The sequence below is a fragment of the Drosophila miranda genome, chromosome XR (assembly GCF_003369915.1).
Source record: "Drosophila miranda strain MSH22 chromosome XR, D.miranda_PacBio2.1, whole genome shotgun sequence".
NCBI classification, from domain to species: domain Eukaryota; kingdom Metazoa; phylum Arthropoda; class Insecta; order Diptera; family Drosophilidae; genus Drosophila; species Drosophila miranda.
Genome location: NC_046674.1, coordinates 12,130,137 through 12,157,020, shown reverse-complemented (window position 1 = coordinate 12,157,020; position 26,884 = coordinate 12,130,137). Strand labels below are relative to the sequence as shown.

The 26,884-nt window shown below is 49.8% G+C and overlaps 1 protein-coding gene across 7 annotated transcripts in view; it reads left to right on the top strand.

Moving 5' to 3' along the window:
- The window catches only part of LOC108152147 (RNA-binding protein Musashi homolog Rbp6), a 190,252-nt gene that overhangs the window by 88,225 nt on the left and 75,143 nt on the right, over positions 1-26,884 (top strand). For 6 of the 7 annotated variants that reach the window (XM_017281258.2, XM_017281261.2, XM_017281259.2 and 3 more), the window contains one exon: positions 481-522. In XM_017281258.2, coding sequence (XP_017136747.1) covers positions 481-522 — 42 coding nt within the window. Of the gene's footprint in view, positions 1-480; positions 523-20,111; positions 21,249-26,884 lie in introns of those variants that run through there. The other variant, XM_017281263.2, reaches the window with a different exon arrangement.

Genomic DNA, 26,884 nt, shown 5'->3' with positions numbered 1-26,884 from the left:
TCTCGGTTTTTCCCCCTCTGCGGCAGTGTCCTATCTCCCCTCCACGCCCCCACGCCCCTTTCTGCCTTTTGCCCGCTGGCCGAGCAATTTGTTACGCGTTAATTCGTGCGTGCTCAGCTTGAAGAGCCACCCACTGGCAGAGCCACTGCCACAGCCAAAGCCACTGCCACTGCCACAGTCAGAGTCACAGTCACAGCCAGCCCCACTCCCCACCCCTCCCCCTGTGTGGCATCATGCCTCCACTTTGGGGCAATTTCATTTAATGTGCAGTGCAGGGCTTATGCAAGATTTATGCTACGCTATTAATATGAAGAGTTGCGCGAAATGTTCTTTTCATTTAAATGTCATTAAGCATACGATTTTTCCCCACACTCCCTTCCCCAACCCCTCACCCTCCCCCCACCCTTAGTGCTGCCCATTTACCACCCCAATCACGCTATCTCTCTTACGCTCACGTTTCTCTCCTCTTCTCTTCCGCAGGTCGATCCAAAAGTAGCTTTTCCGCGACGTGCACATCCCAAGGTAAGTACCAATCTCCTACCAAAAATACAGCAAGAAAATGCCAACGAAATCTAGTTACGAAAGTCGAAGCTTTGTATACCCTACAGAATATATGGGAGTGCCATAAGATATTTTGATTAAACGGGACTGGATTTTTCGTTAGAAACAACAAAATGTCTTAAAAACGTAATAACTATTTAAACTATTGATTCCTAGGGTATTTCCCATAGGTCTTAAGTGTATGATATGATAATAACAAGATCTTTCTTGTACCATTTATTGAAAATTAGAGCCTTGTGAAAAGTTAAACAGAGGGAAAAAGTGCCTTTGAAGGTTGCTTGAGAATATACGAAATTATATACCCATGTACATATGCATGCACATATTTGCGTTACAAACGGAGCTGCCCTTCTTGCATTTTTGTTGTATGCCGTTTCGAGCGCGCAGTGCAGTTTTATCTTCGTTTGATCTACGAGGCTTTGCTTCGCTCTCACGGCACAACAAATGCTCTCGCAGTGGCGTCGCTCCAGTGCTCGCTCAGCAACAACAACAATAAAGCGCGACGCTTGGCTTCCGACTCCGAGCTGCTGCGATTCTTGTATTGAGAGCAAGTTCGTTGCCTCTCTCTCTGACGAACATGTCCGATCAGGCTCGTTTCGTCAGCGAAAAGCTGAACTCAGCCCGGGGCCACGACTCTCGCTTTCAGCGCTTCCATGTGCCGGGAGGGAATAACAAAATTCAGGCTACGACTCTCTTTCCTCCGCTTGCATTTGGTCTGTTGTCTTATCTCTTGATCTTCGTTTGATCTGCGAGGCTTTGTTCGCGCTCGCTCAGCAACAACAACAACAACAATAAAGCGCGACGCTCGGCTTCCGATTCCGAGCTGCTGCGAATCTTGCATTGAGAGCAAGTTCAGTTCGTTGCCTCTCCCTCTGTCGAACATGTCCGATCATGCTCGTTTCGTTTGCGAGCTTCTGCCCACTCGGCTCGCCATTTCAGCAAACGGGACACTTTTGTTATGCGTAAATTCAGTTTTTATTTGTCTTCGAATTTGCTTCACTTTCTCTCTTTTCGAATCGTCATAGCCTCCTGAAAGAGTATAATAATACCAGCGAAAAAAAAATAAAATATATGAAAAAAAAGAAAAAGGGAAACAGAAATACCAAAAATGGGACAGATACAGATATTTTTGTGGGAAGTCTTTCAGAGCTCAGGTTCTGGTGGGGAGTCAGCGGATTGTCCTGTTGGTGGCTCTGTGAATGGAGTGGCAGTGGAAGTGGGGGGGAGGCGGGGGGTACCGCGGCAAAAAGGATGTGTCATAAGTAGCAGTAAATGGCAGATGAAATTAAAAACGGAAGATGACAACAACAACCACAGGAAAAAGCGAGGAAACACAACAACGAAAACAGGCTGCAAAAACCGTGGGAGCTGTGGTGGAGGGGTGGGGGGGAGGAAAGAAGATAACTTTGTGTCTGACAGGCGTCGGTGGCTTTGGCTTCCCCTGTCTACAGGACTTTACCTTCAGCGTCACCCAAGCATTTCTCTCTCTCCCCATCCCTCTCCCTTCCTCTGCCGCACCTTCTCTCTGTCTCTCTTAAAGTGATGATGACAACAAAATTTTCACCCAAAATTGGTGGGGGTGGGGGTGCGGGGGGAAGGTGGTGTGTGGAGTGCTTCTGTCTGCAGGCAGAGCTCTACCCTGTCTTTCTTTTCTTGTCTTTCGTTTTTTTTTTTTGGTTCTGCCTTTCTCAATTTCTCTCGCACGCACATTTTTGGGTGCTCCTGTGCCTGTGCCTGTTCCTGCTCGCCCCCCTCGCCTGCCACCATCTCCTGAGGCCGGTTAGACAGCGCGTTACAAATGTGCTTCTGTGTTTTTGGGGTTCCCCTCCCCCCACGCCCTTACCTTCTTGGGACACATAATGCTCTGCAAGAAAGAAGGATCCTTTGGCTAACAGCAGGAACAAATGCATGAGAAATGCAAAGTGCCACAAAGAGATTTCCCTCAAACTAATTTCATTCGATTTTGCCCCCTTCTTTGTTGCATTTAAATTATACAACAAATAAATTATTTCGATTTCTGGTTTTGGTTGGTTTTTTTTTTCCATTTAATCGAGGTCAATATGGACATTGTTCGATTATAGAAAACACAATTAAACAACACCAAAATATACATGTGTGTGTGTGTGTTTTTTTTTGGGGGGAATTAAATTAAGCGAAATTTATGCATTTTATTGCAATTTGTTTTCAAATTATGGAAAATAAGGGAATTATTAATTTTTGGACAGAAGTGCAGATCCCGTGATTGATTTGCCATTTAAATGGCAATAAAGTACCGTTTTCATTCAATTGTCCTTCGAATCTGATCAGGAGTGTGGGGGGGGGGTTCTTGTATTCCTGGAATAACTTAATCGAATCAATTGCAGGTTCTATGGCTCTGGCCTATATATAGGACGCACATATAGTGTATTGGAAATTCTTGGAATTGTCTATTATTATATTCCGGAGTAGGATATTCCGCCCTTCGTCTAGCGGTTGCATTTTCCTGGTACAAAAAACCGCAAAGCACACCATAATACGCACGCAAACACACACACACACAGATATACAGTTACACAGATACACAGATACAGATACATTTGGCAGAAGAAGGAAACAAACTCGAAGAGGGGTTGCCCCCCTTTGAATTGCTGTTCAGCCTTCGAATTTCTGTTTCTGCCTCATGGTGCCTGCTGCCTGCTCCCTACTGCTGCCTGCTCCCTACTGCTGCCCCCCCCCCCCCCCCCCCCCCCCCCCCCCCCCCCCCCCCCCCCCCCCCCACCTCCACCTACTCCACCTCCACCGCCTCCACAGAGCTATGCGTGCTTATCAACACGCAGCTGATTTCCGTTGCTATTCCAGCGGCGCGTGCCTGGCACCCTGCAATAACCACCGAACCCACTCAGCAGCCGACTGTCTCCCCCCCTCCTCCACCCCACCCCCTGGAAGGAGGAGCAGCAGCAGCAGCCAACAATTATTTACGTAATGTTATTATTATAATATTTTTTTAAACGCATTCTCACTGGATTTGCGGCGCGTTACCAAGAAACGACAGCCAGAAGCCAGAAGAAGAAGAAGAAGAAGAACGAAGGAGGTAGGAGGAGGAAGAAGAAGCTCCAACAAGGATAAAGATGGTGCTACGGATGTGGCATGCAGGGGGTGTGAGGGGTGAGTGGTGGCTGGCTAGGACCACGGTGGCTATGCGGCATTTGCCGAGTGGCTTTGTGTCTTTTCAGGGGGGGGGGGGGGGGATTCGGGCGGCAGCTACGCGCGAATATCCTCTCGCATATTAAAAGTCGTTTAAAAACATAAATCCAACGTCTAACGGCTGCTTATGAAAATTACGAGGAAAAAATGACTGACAGAGCGAGACAGAGCGAAGAGAGCGAGGGAGAGGGGGAGGGAGAGGGAGAGGGGGCTTAGTGCGAGGCAAATGGCAGAGACACCCAAAGGAGTTCTGCCACGCAGCAGCAACAACAACAACAAAAAAAGCAAACAGAAAGAAAGCTGCAAGCGACATCAAAAAAAAAAAAAGAGAAAGCAAAAAAGGAAAGGCATAGGGAAATGGCGCAAGGAAAAGCGGTTAAGGAGGGTGAAGACGGGGGGAAATGGAGGTAAAAGAGAGGACAATTTCTCGCACCGTTTGCTAAGGACGAACCAGAACCAAAACGGGATCCAGGACACAGAAGGATTGCCCACAAAATGCGGCCCCAAAATGCTTGCGGTTGCAGCGAAAGTTAAGAGTTTTTCAAAATGAGAGACAGAGACAGAGACAGAGAGAAGGAGAGCGGCACGGGGGTTGGGGCAGAGGCAGGGGGGGGGGGGGGGGACATAATGAAATGAAGCATACTAAATGATGCTGCTCCAAGTTTTCACTGGAGAAAGGTTGAGCAGAGCGAGAGAGAGAGAGAGAGACACACACGCATACAGTGCGCGCCATAATGAAATGCGAAAAAATGATGATGATGTTTTTCTTTTTTTTTTTGGACCATAAAATGCAGATGAGCCGCCGACTAAGCACAAAATAGTGTGGAAAACCCATGGAAAACTCTCGACAGGCAAGAGGAAACGGTACGGTGAGGGAAGGGGGGGGGGGTATGGTGCTAAGTAGGCCTCTACCCCTAATCCCCAACCCCTGGAAAGGGAGGCGAAGGGGGGGGGGGGCGCTTTGCCCTACACATGTCCCATCGACTCTATCGCTGGCAGCTCTTTCCACACTTTTCCGGACTTAATTTCTTGGCTTTTTAAGCGCCTCACCATGAATATGAAATGTATATTTGAGTAAGCTTTATATGTGTCCAAAAGGGTGAGGCAGAGGGGGGCAAAAGCGGCAAAAAGAGGGGGCAGAAGCGGCCAACAGAGAGGCTCATGTATGACCAGGAAGGGGGCAGAAGAGGGGCTCCTATGTGACCAGGAATGGGCCAGAAGAGGGGGCCATTTATGACCAGCTATGGGACGGAAGGCAGGCTCACATATGACCGGGAATGGGACAGCGGAGAGGTCCTTATTTAGCCAGAAGGAACCCAGTGTGGAAGGGGACACAGTTGGCCCGCCCCACCCATAAAGAAGGCGGAAGAGCCCAGCAACATTTGGCCAAAAAGAAGCCAAAAAGTGGGCTAAGACGGGGCACGGCACGGCGCGGATGGGGATGGGGATGGGGATGGGGATGGGGCTCCAACTCTGGCATACATATGTCATGTAAAAAAGTTCGCTTTTAATGTGCAAAATTTTGTACGTCGACGGCGGCGGACTAGAGCCATAAAAGTGCATGAGGAATAAGTGAAATGGATTTCTTTTTTGGGGCACGCTGTGCTGTGTCCTGCCAGCCATGCCAGCCATGCCCCATATAAGTGCCACATAAAATAAGGGAACGGAAAAGAACGGAATCCACAGAATGCTGGGGCCACTGGCCACTCCCCCCCACCAGATACAGTTTGAACTTGGGGCTAGGATTTATGACTGTTTGTTCGGAACAAAAGAAATCCATGTGTGTGTCCCGCCCCTCCAACCCCCCCCCCCCCCTCTCTGATCTCTGTGCTGCTGTGGAGTGCGTGCTTGGAGTGAGGGGGGGGGGGGGAGGAGGGGAAATCCTTTAATGCCAGAGTTGAGGTGCGTACAAGAGCCTGTCCGTACGGTGCGGCCATAAGTGGATTATACATAGATATAGATTTCGCCCCGGCGGAGTGGAGTACGGCTCACTTTACGGCGGGAGATAAACTTGTTTTTGCCGCTTTTGCCGGCACGGATAAGTGTGGCAGGGATATTCATGCGGCAAAATGAGTTGATTACAGTCCACGGCTCCATGGAGCCTCCTCCAGTTGGTAGTTTCGTTCCTGGATTATGGAAAAAAAATGGGAATATATGACGGGATTATCGCTCGATTACTGGTTTGAGGGGGTGCCCATTCGTTCCATGGAAACTATCTTTGTTTCTGTGTGTGGGTGAGGGGGCGGGGGAATTATGCCATCCTCAAAATCTCAATCCTGAAGTTCGGCAGCTCCATTTCTTTGACAAATATCGTGTCGAAACACAGACACATTTCCCTCTTCAAGCCCATCAATGCCGCTCTCTGTCCTGTGGCATCGTTTTCCATTAAATTAACACGCTCGAATGTGCTTCCTACCCACAGTCTATCTGTCTCCCTCCCTCTCCCTCCCTCTCTGTGTGTGTGTGTGTGGCATGTGGCAGAGTTGGGTGGGGAGTTGTACACTTACATTGTGCAAACTTTTCTAATTTAAACCGGCAGTTTCAGTCAATTGCCACAGCTTACCGCTTCTCGACATGAGTTTTACTTTATTTTTTTTTCTTGCTTCTTCTTCTACCTACGGGTGCCTGCCACACGGATGCGTTGTTGCAGCATTTCACAAGAGCAAGAGAGAGAGGGAGAGAGAGGCAGAGAGTAGGAGGGGGGAGTCAAGTGAATTTCCAATACATTAAAAAGTTGTGTCTGAATACAGTTCTTGGGGCAGAATCCCATTATAACCGAAACAGACATGAAAGCCAAGCCATAAATCTAATAAATACCGTGTATTTCTCACACGTCTCCACCACTGCCTCCCCCACTGCCTCCCCCTCTCTCTCTCTCTGTGTGTGTGTGTGTGTGTGTGTGTGTGTGTGTGCAATAACTTGTAAAATATGTAATCAATCAAGATGAAACAGTCGTCGAGTGGCAGCCAAACTATGTCGAAAGTATGCGTCTGACTGCAGTTTCAGTTGCCTGTTTGGGGCGGGGTGTGGGGGGTGTGGGGGGTGGCATGCCCTCGATTAATTCAACTTTCCCGTGCAGACAATAGAACTCGAGAGGGGGAGAAAGAGCGGCAGTCGAAAAGTTGAAAGTGCAATTTTGTCGTTATTATTTTACATTTACAACAAAAGAGATGTGGCACGTGGGGCACAGGGCAACCGGGCACCAAATCAAAAAAAAAAAGTAAAAAAAAAACAGAGACAGAGACAGGGAAAGTTCTTCAAACTATTTTATGTGGCGGTTCAGGGCTACTCTTCCTCCCCCCCTCCCCCTCTCTCTCCCTGTCTCCCTCCCTCTCTCTCTCTGTGATTCTCTGGGACTGTCTCTTTTTGCAGTGTGTGTGTGTAATTGTCGAGTTAGTTGCCGCCCGTCCGCCTGTCCGCCCGTCCGACTGTCCGCCTGTCTGTCAGTCCGAATGTTGAAATTAATTTATTTCAATTGAAGTTTGAACTTTTCTGTGGCGTTATTACTTTTGTGGGAACTTTCTCCGGGCTTTCTACGCATAATAAACGGCACACAGAGAGACCCCGAGTGGGATGTTGCAGCGCCAGGTGCTGCCCCCCACTGCCCCCCACCCCCCCCCCACCTTTTGCATATAGAAATGGCGCATAGAAATATATTTATTTAGCTTCTTGGCAAAATAATCAAATTGGAAAATTGCAAGTGGTGCTGTTGTTGCCCCATCAACTGTCAACAATCATCGTCTGTCTGCTCGCCTTCTCTATCTTTGTCTTACACCATCTAACTGTATATAGTTCTCTCTCTCCCTCTCTCTCTCTCTCTCTGTGCCCCCTTGCCCTGCTGTTGTCCTTATCTGTCGTTCTGTCTGCCTTTCATTTGATTTGAGAGTCTCTTTTACGAGGACACATACCCTGGAAAGTGCCGTGTGGCGTTTTGGGATTGGACAACAGAAAAGCAGAAAACCGAATGAAGTATTTCCGGGGAATCCCTTAAGCTTATATAGAGGAACTTATAGAAACTTTGGTATTCCCTCTCCAAGGGTATCCCAAGCTTCGATCCCCTTCCTCTCGTTTTTTTTTGTTGGGGATTTTTCATGCCAATATTCGTTGTCCAACAGACAACAAGGTGGGTGGGGCTGGGCTGGGGGCACGACAGGTGCCGTTGACGTCTCCGCTGATAATTTGTTGCGAGTGACTTCGGCACTTGCAACTGGCATTTGCAACTGTGCGACGGCACTGATAGTTATTTGATATTTACCCCCACCCCCACCCCCACCCCCCAAAATAAATATCAAAAACATGAATATTTGCAAAAAATATATTTGGGGCTTCCACCGTTGATGGTGCAACCTGATACCTGGTGGCATTGGTGGCTTTAAATAACAAATTCCTCAGAGAGGAGAGACCTTAGAGAGACAGAGAGAGAATGCAGAGGTCTCAAGGACAGAGCTTAAAGGAATAGATCTCGATTAAAGAGAGAAATTCAGCCAGCTTGAGATTCCATAAGATTGCGAGTAAAATTCCCTTTCAATGGAAAATGTTAAAGGGTGAAAAGGCTAAAGAAGATTTCCATGTTTACTCGTGCCAGGATATTCCTATGAAATGCAATTCTTTTCAATAATATTTTATATAACATTTTGGCCAGCAATTCTGCTTCCCCGTTCCGCCGCTACCCATTCTGGCCCACTGGCAATGCCAATTTCTGGAGAAATTCGAACGGAGAGCTCTCTCTCTCTCTCTCTCGGCCTCGACTCGTGATTGCAGCTTTAATTTGGGTTCAATTTCGAATGAATTTTGGATGGGAATTTCCCAAAGAAGAATGTTTTTTTTTATATACTGCTCTGCAATTCAATTCTGAGAAGTGTGTCTCTTATTTTTTCACCTCCTCCTCGCCCTCCCTCGTGTCCTCGATGGGATACATTTTAGCTCCAGTCCAAGGATGTGGCTCCTTGCCACCCCCCCCCCCCTCCCTCCCCCCGCTTCGGTTATGGTTATTGTTGTTGCTCTGTTTTAAACTCGAATCAAAAATCAAAATCCGCACCAGCTACAAAATGTTAAATCCGCAAATAATTGACAAAGTTTAGGCATAAACGTTGGGGGGGGGGGATGGGGGGATGTCTCCCTCGCCGGAGACAGACCCCAGGCCCCCCTCCATGGTGGATGGAAGGGGCAGGAATGCTCTGCTGTGTGTGGGGTGGGGGGGGTGTGGGGTGGGGGGGTGCTGGCTAACTTCAAAATATGTTGGCCACAAATGGCAAAAGTTTGACAGGTAAACGGAATTTTGGTAGAATATCCACGTATGTGTGTGTGTGTGTGTGTGTGTGTGTGTGTGTGTGTGTGTGTGTGTGGATAAAATGGGAATTGAACACGGGGGCCTTCCTCTTGGGGCATGGCATGCATGCAAGCCACATATGAAAACCGCTGAAACATCTGCGACCGCTTTTTGGATTCAGGATTCAGGATTCAGAATACCGGATTCAGAATTCGGGGTTTTGCTTTCGCTCTCCCTCCCTCTCCCTCCCTCTCTCCCTCTCTTTCTCCCTCTCTCTCGCGGGAGAGTCAATATTTTGCGGGGAGTATCTGCATCTACGGCCGTATCTGTATCTATTCCTGTTCTAGTTGAGCGAGCGGCCATTTATGTTTAATGAGATACTTTTTAACAGCCTCATAAATGGCTATGATAACCACTTAATGTCGAGTGGGATGTCGATGCCGCTGGGTGGCCGCTGCCACAGGGCGTGGAGCGAGTGTGTGTGTGTGTGCGGGGAGGGGCGTGTGGGGGGCCAGGAGAGTGGAGTAAAAACAATTTACATATTAAACTTACGCCGCAGCAATGTAGCGAACGTAGCCGCACCAGAGCCACGTCCTCCTCCTCCACGCACCAGCAGCAGAATATCTCTTTGTCTCTCTCCCTCTCCCAGCAGCAGCAGCGGCAGCGGCAGCATCCATCCAGAGGACGCGTGCGAAATATGTTCGCCTGCGGCGCATTCACTTTAATTTGATTAAATTTTGAACATTTTCACGTAAAAGTTGCTCCTTTGGCTCTGACGCTGGCTCTGGCGCTGGCTCTGGCGCTGGCTCTGGCTCTCGAGCGAAGGCTCCATCCGCTGTGTGCTCTCTCATCTGTGCACTGGATGGATGGATTGGATGGTCCTGCTCCTGCTCCGCAGCTCCGCTGCTGTGGTCTGCCTTGGCCAGAGGCCCCCTGCTGTCCCAAAAAAAAAACGCTGATGCCGTGCCACCTTCACGCTCAGCTGTTGTCTGTTTCCATTTATCCCTCACTCATGCCCCTCCCCCCTCCCCCCTGTGTGTGTGTGTGTGTGTGTGTGTGAATGTGTTAAATAGTTTTTATACCCTGTAAAATGAAGTCTATCCAGAGGAAGGCTTCCTCTAGTGGATCTTTGAGGCCACTTTGGGTACAATTTTCTTTGGATTCAGTGCCCAAAGATCGTGGGGAGGCTATAGCCCTTGGATGGCCTTGAATGGATCCCCAAAAGCACCGATTGCCTGGCATTGGCATACCAGGGAAGTGCTCTCTCTCTCTTGCGTCCTCCTTGTGGGCTCCTTCCAGGGCTCCGGTCATTCGTTACGCTCGTCCTGCCGCAGCCGCAGCCGCAGCCGCAGCTTCCTCCTTTATTTCATTTGGTTATTTTGTTGTATTTTATTTTATAATAAATAGTTGTTTAAACTTTCGCCCACTCAATTCCTGCTGCCGGCCCACAGCCCACAGCCCCCCTCACTGGCACTGCATGCCGCTTCCCCCCCACCGCCGCCCGCAAAAGAGATGTTTGCCACCAAATGTGGTGGCTGCCTCTTGTTGCTGCTGCTGCTGCTGCTGTCCGACTCTTCAACTATTTTTTATGCAATCTGCTTTTCGTCTGTAGCACACAACCCCCCTCCGTGCCCCTCCCCCCCCCCCCCCCCCCAGCCACCCTTCGAACTGCATTGTTTTGTGTGTTGCCTTTTGGTTTTTTTTTGTTGTATTTTTTGACTTTTTTGACTTGTTTTTTGTTGGTTTTCTGTGTTGTGTTTTTTATTTTGTTGTCTGTTTGCCATTTCCTTCTCTGTCTCTCTCTCTCTCCCTCTCTCTCTCTCTCTCTCTCGCTGTGAATGCCGCACATAGTTATGGCCACGATTTTGGCTTTCGGTTATGTGTACACTGAGATTTTCCTTGGCCTTGTTTTCGCTTCAGCCTGGCAATTGTTTTCCTCGCTTTCCTTTTTCATCTTTCGCTGCCGCTGCCGCCCGCCCATTGTTGCAGCGAAGGGTATATTGGACGTGAGGGTAAGCCCGCACAGCTGCCCCTGTTTCCCCTCCCTTCGGTAATCCCTGCAGGGACTGGCGGCATCTGGCTTGGCCTTTTATAGACCCAACCCGCCACTGCCACATACCTTGTTGCACAGGTTGCAGCTGGCGAGAGAGAGGGGGGCGTGTCGAGGGGTAGATTGAAAATTCTCCAAATTAATTCGCATCATTTAAATCACAGACAAACCATGCCACTTTCGGGGAGGAGCAGAGGCAGGGGCAGGGGCAGGGGCATGAGGCACAGCACAATGAGGCAGAAGAATGGCTTGGGGAGGGGGGGTTGGAGGGTGTAGTGGTTGGCTGTTTGGGTTTTGCCATAAAATCGAACGCCGGGAAACCCAGACAAAAAGGAGAGCCGAAGGATTCCTTTGCTGCTTTGGCCACCATTTAAGTTATGGCCCACATTGAGCTGGCCAAAACGAACAGATAAACAATAAGTAACTGTGAATTATAGCGGCCATTACTTTTGTCCTGTTCTCCCTCTATGGCTGTGGCCCCCCTCTTTTCTTTTTTTGGATGTATCTTTGCAGTTGTTTATGGCAGGACAATAATTAGGAACCAGCAGAGGCCCCTCCACCACCGTATATCTAGTGGGGGAGTGTACCCCCTCCCCCTACCCCCCTCCCCCTCTGTGTGTCTCTTTGAATCCAAAATTAGTTAATTATACAATGGATTCACAAATTTCAGCCCGCAACAGCAAAACACTTGAAAAATGTGATGCGGGGCCCTTCAACAGTTGGCAAATCGAATGGGATTTTGTCTCTCTCTCTATCTTTCGCTGCGCTACCTTTCCTCCTGCTCTTTGCCCCCTCATTGCCCCGCCCCTCCTCTTCGATTCTCTCGCCTTGACTCGATGTCTGCGTAAATTGCTTATGAAATTGACATCGAAGCCTGCGCTTCTCTGCTGTCTGCCGGAAATGGAAACAGCGGTAATGACGAGGCCAATACCCCACTCTCCCTCTCTCTCCCACACACATACACACACACAGATACACGTATAACCCACATAATTGGCAAATCACACACATTGATTTCACCGTGTGCTGGCTGGCTGGCATCGTCGTCATCCTGCCACTGCCACACAGTCGTTGCTGTTGTTGCTGTTGTTTGCTGGTTCAATCGTTCATTTCGCGCCCGCCCCCCTCAGTGGGTGTGTGTGTGTGTGTGTGTGTGTGTATTAGGGGAAAAGCATACCACATCCGACATCTGCCTAAACGCGACGAAGAGCCTGGGAAGGGGGGGAAAAAAGCCTCGACTGAAAATATGGCGCATAATTTAAAGGCAATGGATGCCAAAAACACAAAAAAAAGAGGTGTCTGTGCGTGGGGCAGAGTATCTGTGTAGCTGTGTAGCTGTGTAGCTGTGTATCTGTGCATCTGTGCATCTGTGTTTATGTGTGTCATATGGGGCATCATTAATAACATTGAAACATAGCCAAAGGACACGGCGAAGCAGAGGAGCAGAGACAACATCATTAGATCGGGGCTCGACTCGGACTTGGCCCTTAATTTCCATTGTTTGGCATTTGGCGTTGACTTGAAATGGCAGCCCCCCCCCCCCCCCCACCGGCCCCACTCCTGGCATGGCAGTAGTCTCCTTGATCTTAAATAATTAGGCAGGCCTCGGTGTCTCCACCAGACGTACACGCACACATACACACACAGTGCCCCATCAAGTTGCCATCATCATCAGCAGCAGAAGCAGAAGCAGCACAAGCAGCCCCCCATCATCCTTCTCCATCCGCCATCCTCCATCCTTCATCATCCGTCCAATGACAGCCCGCCAATGGGTGAAATGGAGAGGAGTCCTCTGTAGGTGTGTTTGTGTGTGTGGGGGTGGGGGTGGGGATGGAACAAATTTCCTTCATTGCTGTAATTTATAACATTCACTTGTCATTAACAGCCATTTTAATCGTCTAGCATCCACACGGCACCCGTAATGTGCGTGTGTGTGTGTGTCTGTGCCTCGGTGTGTGTGTCTGTGTGTGTGTGTGTCTGCGATCTGCAATGTTGTGGCATTTAAAGCGTGAAAATATTAATTTATGAGCTTTTTAAATGAGTTTCGTTTCGTGTCTCATCTCTCGCCTCCGCGTCGCCTCGCGTCTCGCTTTCTGATTCTGGATTCCCCGATTCTCTCCGTGTGTGTGTGTGTGTGTGTGTGTGTGCGTGTGTGCAACAAATTGCCAATGAAAATGAAGCAATCACTGGTTGGGAGGGGGGTGGGGGTGGAGTGGCATTGAGATAAATCGGAAAATAAATACTCAATGCATGATAAATACCACATAAATACCACATTAATACCAGATAAATACTAAACGAGAGGAATGCCATAGGAAATGCCGAACCGCACGCACGGATGGGAATTTCATTCACTTGTGTTCATTCAGCTTTAAAAACAGAACTCTGCCCGTTTCCCAAATCAGATGCTGGCACAAAAAATACCTTAAATACTGGAAAACATCAAATAAATACCAAACAAATACCAGCTAAGAGCTAAATGAAACCAAATACCATCTGGACTACGGCTTGTTCTCTAACTTAAAACAAGACCTATTAAATGCCATTTAAATACCTACAAAATACCATTAAAATACCTATTAAATACTTTACTAATTAAATGCTAAACCTCTCGTAGAGGAACGCCTAATCTCAACCGCCAGATGCTCTCGAAAATTTATACCAGAATACTATCTAAAAATTCTGAAAAAATACCAGATACAGATAGAAACTATAACAGGTTCGGGAAAACTTTTCAGGGAGATAGCTGCATGATTAATACCAAAATACTGTCTAAAAAACCCGAAAAAATACCAGATACAACAGGTAACAACTATAACAGGTTCTAGAAAAGCTTTTCAGGGAGATAGCTGCATGATTAATACCAAAATACTGTATAAAAGTTCTGAAAAAATACCAGATACAGGTAAAAGCTATAACAGGTTCGGGAAAAGCTTTTCGGGGGAAGAGCTGCATGATAAATACCAAAAATAACTGCGAAACGTATTACAGACTAGGCGTTCAATAGCCCTGGCTTTATCTAAGATATACCATGTGCCTAATACCGTAAAAATACCAGATAAATACTAGACAGATACCAAACTAGAGGTAAATGTCTTCAGATAATTGAAGGCAAGCATGAGGTCTTGGAAGTTGAAATCCCTAAGAAGGATGTACGCCATTATGGGTACTCTTTGGATGCTCTTTAGATTCCCGACAGATCAATATGCGTGTAACTGTGGGGAGAAACCCACACAGATACCAGATAAATACCCATACAAATGATGGAAATCAGGCACAAAAGAATACTTCCCTTCGCTTCAATACCGGAAGCTTTCAATAGAAATTCTTTAGAATTCAACAGTTCTATAAGAAGACTACTTACAGACTATCCCCTCCCCGCCCCTCCCCGCCCCCCTATCAAAGTCCTCCTCCCTCTTTCCTCTTGCCCTCACCCTCCTGCTAGTCGCTCTTCAATGCGAAAACCCAAAATCTATTTATGCCCCAGCTCAAGCCCATAAACCACAGCCAAAATCCAGTGGTCGTCGCATTTAAGTGTCTAGGGTTGGTGCTGAGTGGCGCGCGGGGGCGGGGAGGGGCCCGTCGAGGGGTAGTAGTAGTTATGTGGCGAAGAGTGAGGGGGGGGTAGTGGCCGTGGCAGTGCTAATGGGCGGGCGGTGGTGGGGTGGGGTGAAGCACGAACCGCAAAGCAAATTTCGCTCGCCCTAATCTGCACTCGGTGCTGAGCGCGTATCTTAATAAACTATTAAATCAAACGCAAGCTTCAATGCACGCAGGGGAGAAGTCCCCCCTCCCCACCCCCACCGAGAAGGGGGGGAAAATTCTCAAAAAACAATCTCGAGTTTCCTTGAAGGCCAGCAAAACACTCGGCCTTTTCATTTGTTGGTCAAACATTAGTTTATAAAATGAATAAAAATATATACCCCAGCCTCCCCCTGGCACCCCCCCTGGCCCCACACACACACACACACATCTGTGTATCGCACAAATAAATAAATAAATAAATGAGTTATATACGCGTTCACATTCCACATTTTGGGGGCACAGGAAACCGATAGGACATGGCGATTAAGGATACGCCAGGAAGTCGTCCAGCTGGGGCCGCAGCCGATGCTCGATTTCAATTGAGGCCCCTCTCTGCCCGTGGATTGTTGGCCTTGATATGGGCTGGGATCGGTGTGGTGGCTAATTTTTTTTGGTCCGGAATCGCAGGAGCTTCTAGGACTCTCTCTCTCTGGAGAAATGGATGCCCGCCTGCAGATGGATCTGGCGGTTGGAAAAGTGGAAAATGGCCACTGATTTCCCCCGCTAATGTAAGTGAGGTGCTGCCGTTGCTGCCACCCTGGGGCAATCATAGTGCTCTAAGATATACTGTACGCCGTTCTGCCTCATGTGTGTGTGGCAAAGATGCCTTCGCCATCGTTGGCTTCCTCCCGCTGTCGTTATTATTTATGTTCTGTTATCCGCTGACCAGAGGAGTGCCTTGGCGCTTGTTTTTTTTTTTTTGTTCATTCATTCATTCTTATTCTTTTTTTGTTGTATTTTTTCTTTGCCACAACACTCTTGCATTGGACAGGCGGGAGACCTCCTGCTGGCGCTGGCGCTGGCTGCCTGCCTCACACACACACACATGCCACATGCCACATGCCGCTGGCTGCCCCAATGGCTATTTTACGATAGAATGAATATCTTTTTGCTCTCGTGTTTCCACCTGCCGAAAGCCCCATCCCCCCTGCGCCCGGTCTTCGCACCCACCTATGATTCTGTTTTTGCCACAGTATTTTTACTCTAAGCTTCTCTCCCTATCCCCTCTATCCCCCCTATCCCCTGTCCCTCTCCCCCTGCTCCTCCTCTCTCCCACAGTAGCTTTTTGCACTGTTCTGCTGGCCTGCTTTTTTGCCTTGTTCTTCCTTTTTGGCTCCTGGTTCCCGGTTCCTTCTTCTATGTACTTCCGTTTTGTAGTGAAAAGAGCTTTGCGTGTTGTGGCATCTACAATGCCCCCCCCCCCCCACTCTCTGTGTGTGTGTGTGTGCGTGTCTCTTAACTAGGGGTGTGCGTGTGTGTGTTTGTGTGTGTTTGTTTGTTGCTCAGAGAATTGATGGCAAAAGGATGTGTGTGATTTTGCTGCTGCTATGTGTGTGTGGCACTCCCGCTCCTCATGTTACTCCTGCCGCACCTCCTCCTGCCCCCCTCCTGCTCCCCCTCCTCCTCCTCCTCCTCCTCCTGCTGCCTCTTCTGCCACAAATATTAAGCGAATGAAGTGGCATTTGTTGGTGTGGTTTAAAGTAAAGTGCGACGCGTAAGCTTTTAACAAGCAAAATTGTTTAAATGCGGCCGGACGTACTACCTCCAAAAGGGGGGGGGTGGGGCAGGCCTCTGGCTCCTCCTCCTCTGCCCTAAGTAGTAGTTTCCATTCCATTCCATTCATAACTTATTCATTCCCCATCAAATATGAATATTATGCACGAGTGGCACAACTTTAGCAAAAAACTTCATTAGTTATGCGATTTTTGAATCGATAGTCCGCCACAATAGCCGTTCGATATTGCCGTCCCCCTTGCGCACCCCCCCGCGAATAGGAGAAAGTGGAAAGTAGCAGTAGATCCTACCACATTCATCATTGCTCTCTCCCTCTCTCCCTCTCTCTTCGGTGGAAATGCTTTTCTAAGTGATTTTAGTTTGCTGTTTGCCGCTTAACTCGGGCACCCGCTCCACTCCTTGCCACACACACACACACACACACACATAAAATAATGTTTTTATAAGTCCGTTTTTGGTGCTTGCTCGATAGCGAACGCCCCACCGCCCCCCGCTCTTCCTTGTCCCGTATCAATCCCTCCTCCCATGTGGCATTGTTTGATCTGTGGCAGTGTGTGTGCGTGGCAAGCAAAGCGTCCCAGCGGAGTCGTCAATAAATGCGATAAAGCCAAACATGTTTCATTTGCAATGGCCAATGGCTGGGATGCTCGATGGATGCTTAGCCATCCTTAGATTTTCCTTCATCTTGCAACAAACACACAGAAAAAAGGAGAAAAACTCATAAAAATGTGCGTTGAACGGAAGCAGAAGCTGCTTCAAGTGTTTGCCACTCATCTCCTCAGACTGGGGCGACTCCAATCGAGAGTCCCCCAGCTCCTGTGCGGATTTTGACCCATAATTGACTTGTACACATGCCAATTCCCCTGATGGTAGCCCCCCTTCGCCCTCCTCCCCCGCCATGGTGCGTGTCTAGGCGGAGTTGCTGCGGCCAAAGTTTACAATTTATCCGGCAGCAGCTTGCACCTGCCTCCATGCCATGCCACGCCACGGCAGTGCCGCCTCCATGGGCTGTCCTGTGCTCCACTTTCTGCTCTTAAAGTTGCTCTCTTTATGATGATTTTTTGGATTGTTGCACACACACACACACATGCGAAACCTATGGCGAACGGTGGTGGAGGGGCATGCGGCATGTATGACATTTTTAATGCCCCCAATGCTATCATTAGACGCTGGAACAAAGCATCGACTCTACTCTTCTGACGATGGAACAAAAGGCAATAGAAATAATCAATACAAATTTTATACCACCTCCATTCGCTCCCCCACCCCCCCAATCTCTATCTCCAAACACACACACACACACACACATAGATACAGCTACAGATACAGATACAGCGATACACAACAATGAAATACATTACAAATCAATTGCAATCGCTCGAAAATCGGCATACGAATTTCCATAGACGATGTCTGGGTTTTTGGGTATTCGATTGGTGCGGGCTTGGAGTTCGGGGGGGGTGTTGGGGGGGGTCAGAGGTTGTGGGCTCTGGTTCTCAGTGCTTCTATGGTTCGTGTGGCAAGGCAAAGGGGCAACATTATTATCATCATCAAGCGTACAAAGTTAGTGCCGGCGGCAGAAGGCAGCAAACGGGGCGGGCAGTGGGGCGGGCAGAGGGGTTGGGGCAGTGGGGTGGCGGTAGAGTGTGGCTCCAAATCGGCAAATGAAACAAACCAGGATTTACATGTACACAGTTATTGCTGCCACAGCCACAGTGCCACACTGCTGCTGCTCTCCCACACACACACACACACACGCAGGCACCCACACACGCACACGTATGGGCATACACAGTGTGCGTGTGTGCAGCATTTCCTTTGGGTTATTTTCCGGGAACAACATTTCATGGCGGCACTGATAAAGCTGCCATGGCAGCAGCCTCAGTCGCCGATGCCCCGATGCCCCGATGCCGACAACGCAGACGTTGCGTCGCAGTCGTCGTCGTCGTCGTTGTCGTTGCTGCCTGCCTGCCAAAAAAGAGGGGAAACTCTGTGCCACACAGAGTATGCGCTGAGAGAGAGCGGAAGAGCGAGAAAGAGAGAGAGAGGGAGTGAGAGAGAGAGCGAGAGAGAGAGCCACTTGCTGCAAAAACTGCCCCGGGGGCAAAGAAAGCAGAAAGCAGGAGGCAAAAATATTTGACGCAAGCGGATTCTACACACACACACACACACGGTGTATGTCGGTGTGTGTGGGTGTGTGGGTGTGAGAGCCACTGCTGTGTGTGCGTGTGTGTGTGAATGTATGAGCGGTGGCGCGTGCACTCCAGGCAATGTCAAGTTGACACTTTCACCAATGCACGAGACACCAGGCCGAGAACCAGCACAGCCAGCACAATAGAGGAGAATGAATGCCACGAGAGCCGTGCACGAGAATCTCACAGAGAGAGAGAGAGAGAGAGAGAGCAAACGAGGAGAAGCGACAGAGGGAGGGGTAGGGGATAATGATGATGCTTAGGCCTAATCTTCCCCAAAAATGGAAACTAGGGAAATCCTTTCGATCAAATTTGAGGAATGGCTTTCTGGTCTGCGGGTGGTAACCCTTTGAGGCGACTCGCGAGTCCGCTGGAGTTTCACCGGGCATCACCTGTTATTGTTCTCCCATCGTGGAGTCCCATACAGCCGGGTGCCTCGCACAACGACACCCTCTGTAGAGGTTACATGGGCATTTCTGCCACCGACGACAACGACGACGACGACGACGACGACGACTTGCTATTGTTGTTTGTTTTTGCGCCATTGCGAGGCATCGCCATCGCCATCCATCGCCCCATCTCTCTTGCTCCACTGTGTGTGTGTGTGTGTGTGTGTGTGTGTGTGTGTGTGCGGGCCACCCACGAAAACAAACATAAAGGTGCAACAATGACGCGCGTAGGCTGGTCGCTTGCTCCCTCTCTCTCTCTCTCTCTACATGAGAGCACTCGAGAACTCTCTCGCTCTCTCTGTGGATACTCTCTGGCAGTGGAGCTCTCCCTCTCTTTCTCACTCTCCCTCTCCCTCTCTCTCTCTCTCTCTCTTTCTCTCTCTCTCTCTCTCTCTCTTTCTATCTATCTGTGGCGCTGCTGCTGCAGTTTGGGGCATAGGATTCGCTCTGCTAACTGATTTCTCCTGCTGCTGTTGCTTCCACTGTTGCTGCTGTTGCCTGAAAGTGAATGTTGTTGGATCAATGAAAGGATCACGAATCGGATCGGATCGATAGGGGAAGCTCTTTGGGCTCTCCAAGCCCCAACGATCGCTTCACACTCTCGTCCTGGGCACACTTCGAGGACTTCCTGCTTTGGGGAACATTTAACAGACTCGACAACCCTGGCCGGGAGCCCGCATCAGCACTTAACAGCGGCCAGTGCCGCCAGTTCCATTCCAGAGCCTGTGGGGGTGCATTGTGCTGTTTCTCTTTCTCTCTCTCTCTCTCTCTCTCTCTCTGTATCTGCCTCTCTGTCGCTCTCGCTGTGGCCGTCGCTCTCTGGTGCTGTTAGCTACTTCCGTTGTTGTAATGCTTCTGCGCTCCTTTTCCGCCTCTGCCACAGCCACTGCTGCCGCTGTTGCTGCCGCTCTTGCCTCCGACTCCGGACTGAGGCAAGAGTCAAGCCAAAGCCAAAGCCAAAGCCAACGATACCGACAACGGCGACGCCAGCAGCGACGGCGACTGCGACAGCGATGGCGACAGCGACTGAGACCGAGACTGCTGCGTTTTGGCTGTTGCTAAAAATCCTACGCAATTCGCGAGAGTCCTTCAGTCGTTATCAGACAAGCGAGTCCAGCAGTCGTTGCGTTCTGTACCTCAGAGTCTCAAAGTCCTCCGTGCAAGTAGCCTAGTGAAGCAAGAAAGCAGCAGCAGTAGCAGCAGCCAACAAAGAGCCACAGAAGCCACAGGAGTCACTGAGCGCCACAACGCCAACGCCAAAGCCAGCGCCAACGCCAACGCCAACGCCAGCGGCAATCCAGCAAAGGAAAACCCAACCATTCCTCGTCTCTCGAGTAGTCACAACAAACGAACCCGAGCGGCCACATCACAACCACGGAATCACGGAAGCCCAGAGTCAGAGCCAGAGAAACAGAGAATCAGAGAATCCCAGAGTCGCTGAATCAGTATCAATATCAGTATCAGTATCTCTGCAAATATCAAAAACCGATCAAATCCAAAGGGAAATCCAAATATCTTCTCGAGTCTTGAGTGTTTTATTGACAATTGTGTGAATTTTTTTTGAAACGTGCAAAGCGCAATCACAGAGCAGGAGCCAGACATTTGTCGCACTGTCTAACGTTGAGCTTTAGTAGTGTGTAAAAAACCAAAAACAAAAAACCCAAACAAAAACCCAAAACAAACCAAACCAAAAACAAACAAATCAGAAGGAAACACCCAAGGAAAATCAACCCAAAGAGCTTCTCAAAAAAAGTTGTGAACCAAAAACCGAAAACCGAAAACCAAAACAAAAGCAAAGCACCGCAGCGAAACTACAGCGAAATCCATTGAGCGAATCCACAGCCACAGCAAACATCTGCCAGTAAGGGATCTGCCTGCCAATCGAGGAACCGATCCGCAACAGAACCGAACGACCAACCGAACGACCCGACCCGACCCGACCCGACCGACCGACGCATCCATCGTCGGCCGTCCACATCACATTTCCTGTCGAAAGTGTTGCTATAAAACCGATCAAAATTTCACACTTTGGAGTAAATCTGTTCTACGTGAAGCAGCCAGCGGAGTATTTTCAACAGCCGCCGCCGCCGCAGCAGCTACCGCCGTTGCCACCGCCGCCAGCGCCGCAGGCGACTATCAAGGCGATTAGTCCGCCCGTGAACGTTGCAGCCGGAACGCCGCTGTCGACGACAGCAGCCGCCACAATTCCAACAAAAAAACTCGTTGTAAGTGCAAAACAAAAAAAACAAAAAAAAAATAGCAAAATACACATGAAATATTTTCTATAAATTAATGGCGGCGGCCCGAAAGTATGCAATGAATTGTAGGCCCAACTTTTAGGCCACCTCTCTCTGACGCTCTTTGGTGGTTCCCTGGGAAACAATATACTCCCCTCTCCCCCCCCCCCTCCCCCTGCACCCTCGAACGGTTATCTCTGGGTCGCAGTATCTCATTTCTTAATTATTTAGCGATATTAAACGGAAAGTTTAGGCGAGTATTACAGCGCCGCTCAAAAGTATGCAATGAATTATTTTTACGCTTCAATGATTCCTCCTTCGCCCTCAGTCGCATCTATGTCGCTCTTCCCCCCCACCCCTCCTTCATATTATTATTTTCTTCCTTTTTTTTCGCTACTTTGTTTTTTTTGTGTTTGTGCTTTTGTTTTTGTTTTTCTGTTGTCCCGCGCACGCAATAAATTAATTTATGTCCAACGTCAGGCACGTTTCGCCCGACAACTTGCCGCGAGTCCACTCCATTGCTCCTTGGGGTCCTCGGGCACGTTTCTCACCTTGGCTCTTGGTGCGGGACCCATCCATTACCAAAGATTTGCAAGTAAATCGCTTTAAGTGGCAGCATTGCCGCCGTGCCGCCGTGCCGCCGTGTCGTCCCAGGGAAAAAGCACAACACAGAAATTAAAATTCCAACGACCATCATCATCAGCAGGAGGAGCAGGAGGGGGCGGCTGAAGGAGCTCGAGGAGTAGGATTCTAAAATTTAGTTTGTCCTTCTGGTGGTGTGTCCTTTCCGGCGGGGGAGGGGGTGGGCTGATAATATCGTTTCATTTCATTTCATTTTCGTTGCTTCGTTATAATTTGCTTTTAATTTGTTTGGCAAATGCCAACACTTCAACACGGACCCAAGCGAAGGACCAGGCTCCCCTAGCCGAAAAAAAAACAACAAACAGGAAGCGAAAAGAAGGTAAAAACCAAAAAAACACACAACAACAAAAATGTCATAAAAATAATTACGCACCAAGAAAATAAATGCGGCACGTTCCCGGGGCAGCACCCGGAATTCGCGTGTCTCTCGCTCTTTGGACAGGCCGTCGATCCTCGGACTCGCGACTTGCGACCCTCGACCCTCGACCTCTGCGGGCGTGGGTGTGAGGTAGCCATAAATTTTATAACCCGGCTGTAAACGCGAATAAGCCCTCATCGAAAAGTGGCCATAAATAAGTTGAAATATATTTATAGTGCGGTTACTCCGCCACTCCCCCCCCTCTAGGGTTTTTTGATGAATGCTGATGATGGAACATGGCTTCATTTGCCAGCCCTCCTCCTCCCCCGCCCCCAGCCGACCCGCACGCTCTAAACCAATTTAAAGTTTTTTGAAGCCAGCAAAAGGCATTTCATCAGGCTGGCAAGCCGTCGGAGGATGCAGCAGCAGCAGGGCCTATCCCTCAGATACGATTCCATCTCAAAAGTAGCCACATTAGCTGGGATAGGGATAGGGAGAGGGAGAGGGACAGGCAGTCGACTTCGACTTCGACTAACTGCCATTTTAGATTTGTGTCTAGTGAGTCGCTCTTGTGGCAAACACTTGAGTTTAATGGTTTGTTGACTGCCTGTGTGGCAGGCACTGCCGAGGGGCCCCCGAAAGACGTAAAATGTGTCCGTCTGTCTATTGGCATCCATCGTCCAGCCCCGCTACGATGGGGCTGGGGGGGCCATAAAAGTGAGAGGCGGCCTAAGCGGGCATTAAATGTCCCTTTGAATCGTTGAATCGTTGAGTCCTTGATTCCCCGAATCCTTGAATCCACTCTCTTCGCGGCTCTTCGACTCTTTTTATTTGATTTCATTTTTTGGGGCGCTCCAGAGACAAGGATTACAAATGCAAGGATTGCTTCTTTTGTAGCTCCAACAATTAGTGGGCGAACGATGGGGTGGGGCAAGGGCAGGGGGAGGGGGAAGGGGGGGGAACCAAATTGGCAGTGGCACTCGACTTCGGTTTGGGGATTTGATTTATCAACACGTCGCCATGTGTTCCATCTGCCACAAAGCCAAAAGAAATCATTTGGGGACGTCTCCCCACAGGGGGCTGTGCCACACGAGTGGCAAGAGCTTTGACGAGTGTGCGTGTGTGCCAGTGTGTGTGTGGCATTATGGCATTTACGTTGCCGCATGGCACCAGACGTTGCCGCGATTGTCGGAGGATGGAATCGGAATGGCTGGAGAATGAATGAGTGTCTGAGTGAAGGGAAAGCAACTGCTGACGCGTTTCCGTCAAGTGCAACAAGCTGTGTGGTGGCAACAGAGTCGAGAGCCCAGAGCCCAGAGCCCAGCTGGGGCCCATAAGCCAGGCACCAGGCACCAGGCACCAGCTGCCTGCTCCCTGCTTCCTTCCCGCCGCCTGCTGAAGATTCCCCCGCAGTCAACGTGCTGCTGAGGGTTTATTAAAATTTTAATATCCACGCGAATGTCGACAGGCAGCGCAGCGCAGCCAAGTAAAAAATGTGTAGCGCAAACTTTGGCAGCGGGAGGAGCACCGAAAGGACGAAACAGGACGAATGTCAACGGTGCTGGCAGGGACGCAAGCAATCAACTCCGGGAGAAAACTCCGGCAGGCAAGCTGGTGCTGGTGCTCCTTCTGTCGCTCCTCCTGCCGCTGCCGCTTGAGGACTTCTTCAATGTGTGCGTAAGCAAAGTAAGTCATTTTCCCTTATGGGGAAAAGCCAGGCCATGCCATGCCAGGAGAGCGAGGAAGAGCTGCAGAAATTCATCGATTGAATACAATACAAATATGTCAACGAGTCGCTTGAGATGTCGATGATGTCGCTGGCTGTCGCCTGAAATCTCAGACACGCAGCAGCAGCGGTGGCAGCGGTGGCAGGGGAAAACTTGAGGCAGGCAGCATCTCTTGGAAAAACGAGGGAAAAACTCGAGGAAGCAGGGCCATGGCAGGACTTTGGTTTAACTCATTTCAATGCGCCCTTGGGGCGGGGGCGATTGCGATTGCGATTGCGTGGGGGGAGCGGAGGGGAGGGCTGTGTTTTCGGTGGAATGGAGGCAAAAGCAATCAGTCAGTGGAGTGGCATTCATCTCCATCCGTTCTTCCTTATCCCTTATCCCTGCTCCCTGCCTCCCTGTGGGGTGTTGAATTACGGGTATTTTGTGTGAATTGAATTTGGCGCATGCCACGGCAAATAAGGGGGGGGTGGGGGTGGCTTTGCCACTTCAGAGCTGAGGGGGAAACTTGACTTCACGGCGACGACGGCGGCATTGGTGGCATCACATGCCTGGCCCACACCTTGGCAGCTATTTACAAACGCATTCCATGCCACAGCCGTGCCTTCAGAGAGAGAGCGAGAGAGCAGAGGCAGGGGGCACCCAAGCGGCGGAGGGACTAACCGTACAGCCCGCCGGCGGCAATCAGAGGGCGCCAATAACAAGGATGAAAGACTGCCGAAGACCGGAGAAAGGAGAACGGAGACCGAAGACGAAGGCGGAATTGTTATTTTATGAAATTGCAAACACAATCAACGTTGAATTCCACATTCAGCGAGCCGGAGAGAGAGCGAGAGAGAGAGAGAGAGACAGTCCGGAATCCTCCTGAATCTGGAATCCCCATTTGCCACACTTTTTGCCTCCCCTCCGCCCACTTTTGTCTTTGGCAAATGTCACCACCATCCCCAGAGGGGGTTTTTCGCATTGGAAAATTGTTGTTTCCCTCCCCACAGACCCTCCCCAGACCCCGCCCCCGTCCCTTTTGCCCAAAGACTTCCAACAACTGCGGCCAGACAAATAAATTGAACTAATAGAGCTGTTAACATTGGCAGCAGCCACCAGGAGCGGCATGTGGGGCATGCAACGGGGCACGGGGGCACGGGGCACGCTGGGACAGGGAAAAACTTATAACTGGTTAGAAATTCTTCAAGTAAAATATTTGAATTGCCAGAAGAACAATGCAAGAGAAGAGGGGGAGTAGGGGCAGGGGCAGGGACAGAGGCGGAGTGAGGAAAAGGCTAAGGGGCAGGGGGAAAAGCCAGGAGATGATAGAAAAGCTCAAGGAAAAGTGGAAAAGAAACCGCCAAAGCACTCGAACAACTTGCAAAACAAAATCCGCTTTTCTTTCTCTCTCTCAACGAAAAAAAGAAGAGAGAGAAGAAGGATAAGGAAGTAAAACTCAACTACTTCTACTTTTTGTGTGTGTATCTGTATCTGCGTGTGTGCGTGTGTGCGTGTTGGCCAAGTTATTAGATTCATTTCAAGAGTTGCAGGGCAAAGTGCACTCCAAACACTGAGCGAAGAGAACTTCACCCCAAGAAGAGCCGACTCTGTGGCCAGGAGCCGAGAGTGGGGGCGGGGGGAGGGTGGCACAGTCAAAGAGATGTTGAAAAAACGCCCACATGCAACCAAGAAATGAGGCAACTAAACTTCCCAAAAAGGGGCCAAAAGGATGCTGCGGCTGGCGTTGACAACCAGCAAAAGATGGGGGGGGGGCATGCCACCGCAACACTATAAATGTGGGTTGCAGCGGGCCCCCAGTAAGGCGGCACAAAAGAAACCGCAACATCAGCAACAAGAAAGATAGAGAGGGGGAGGGGCAGGGGCAGGGGGCCCAACACTTATTTCAAACAATTAACTTGATATTGTAACGGGGGCTAGGGCGGGTCGAAAGGTCGAATCTCCTGACTCACCATCCCCCCCCCCCCCATCGCCCGCTCCATCCCCAACCCGAGGCCAAGTCAAATATAACGAAACGAAAGAAAACTGAGAGCCCAAGGAGGCTGACAGTGGGGCATGGGGCAGTGGGGCATGGGGCAGTGGGGCGGTGCGGTGCCCAAAGAAAAACATAATAAAATCAAACCCAAAGTGAAAATGCCGACGCCATGGCACACGAAAGTAAAATAAACTTAAAGAAAAACAAAAACTCACGGAAAAGCAAAGAAGAAGCCACCTCTTGAGGAGTGGCTGCTGCCGCCGCCGTCTCTGCCTCCTGTTGTTGTCTCTTGGAATTGCTATCAGTGTTACAGCTGGCAGTGGCGCCTCCCCCCTCCTGCCACTCCCCTGTGCTCCTCCTTTGAGCCATCAACAGCAGCCGTCGCAGTTTTTGGCTGCGAGGCGTCAACTCTTGTGCTACAACTTGAACACGAAGTTCATCAACTAAGTCCAGAGATTCACAAGAGGGCGGAGAGTGTAGGGGAGGATTGCCCCACAAATGGCAGCGTCCATTGTTGCCACTGCCTTCTGCCGCCGCGTGTTTGTTTGCAAGCAGAATGAATATTGCCCCAGAACTAGAAGACTCTTTCCCTTGTGGGGCCCCGAAGCTGTTTGGCTTGAGTTTGGCTTCAGAGCGAAGGAGAGCTGCTGCCACGCTGCCCCTCTGCCACTGATGACGAGAGACAGAGACAGAGACCAGACCTGGACCGGCTGGAGGGCTGGAGGGCTTCCAGGAGCACCTGTCCACCTGGCGGCAACATCAACATCAACATCAGGTCCTGAGATGCTCCTGCCACATCCGGTGCCGCCTCCTGCTGTTTGTTTGTCTTATAAATTTACTTACGCTTATTTGAGCTGGAAATGAGCTGAAGCTCTCGGCCGGGAACCTCTCTAACCTCCGCCCCCCCCCCCTCTGCCTCTGC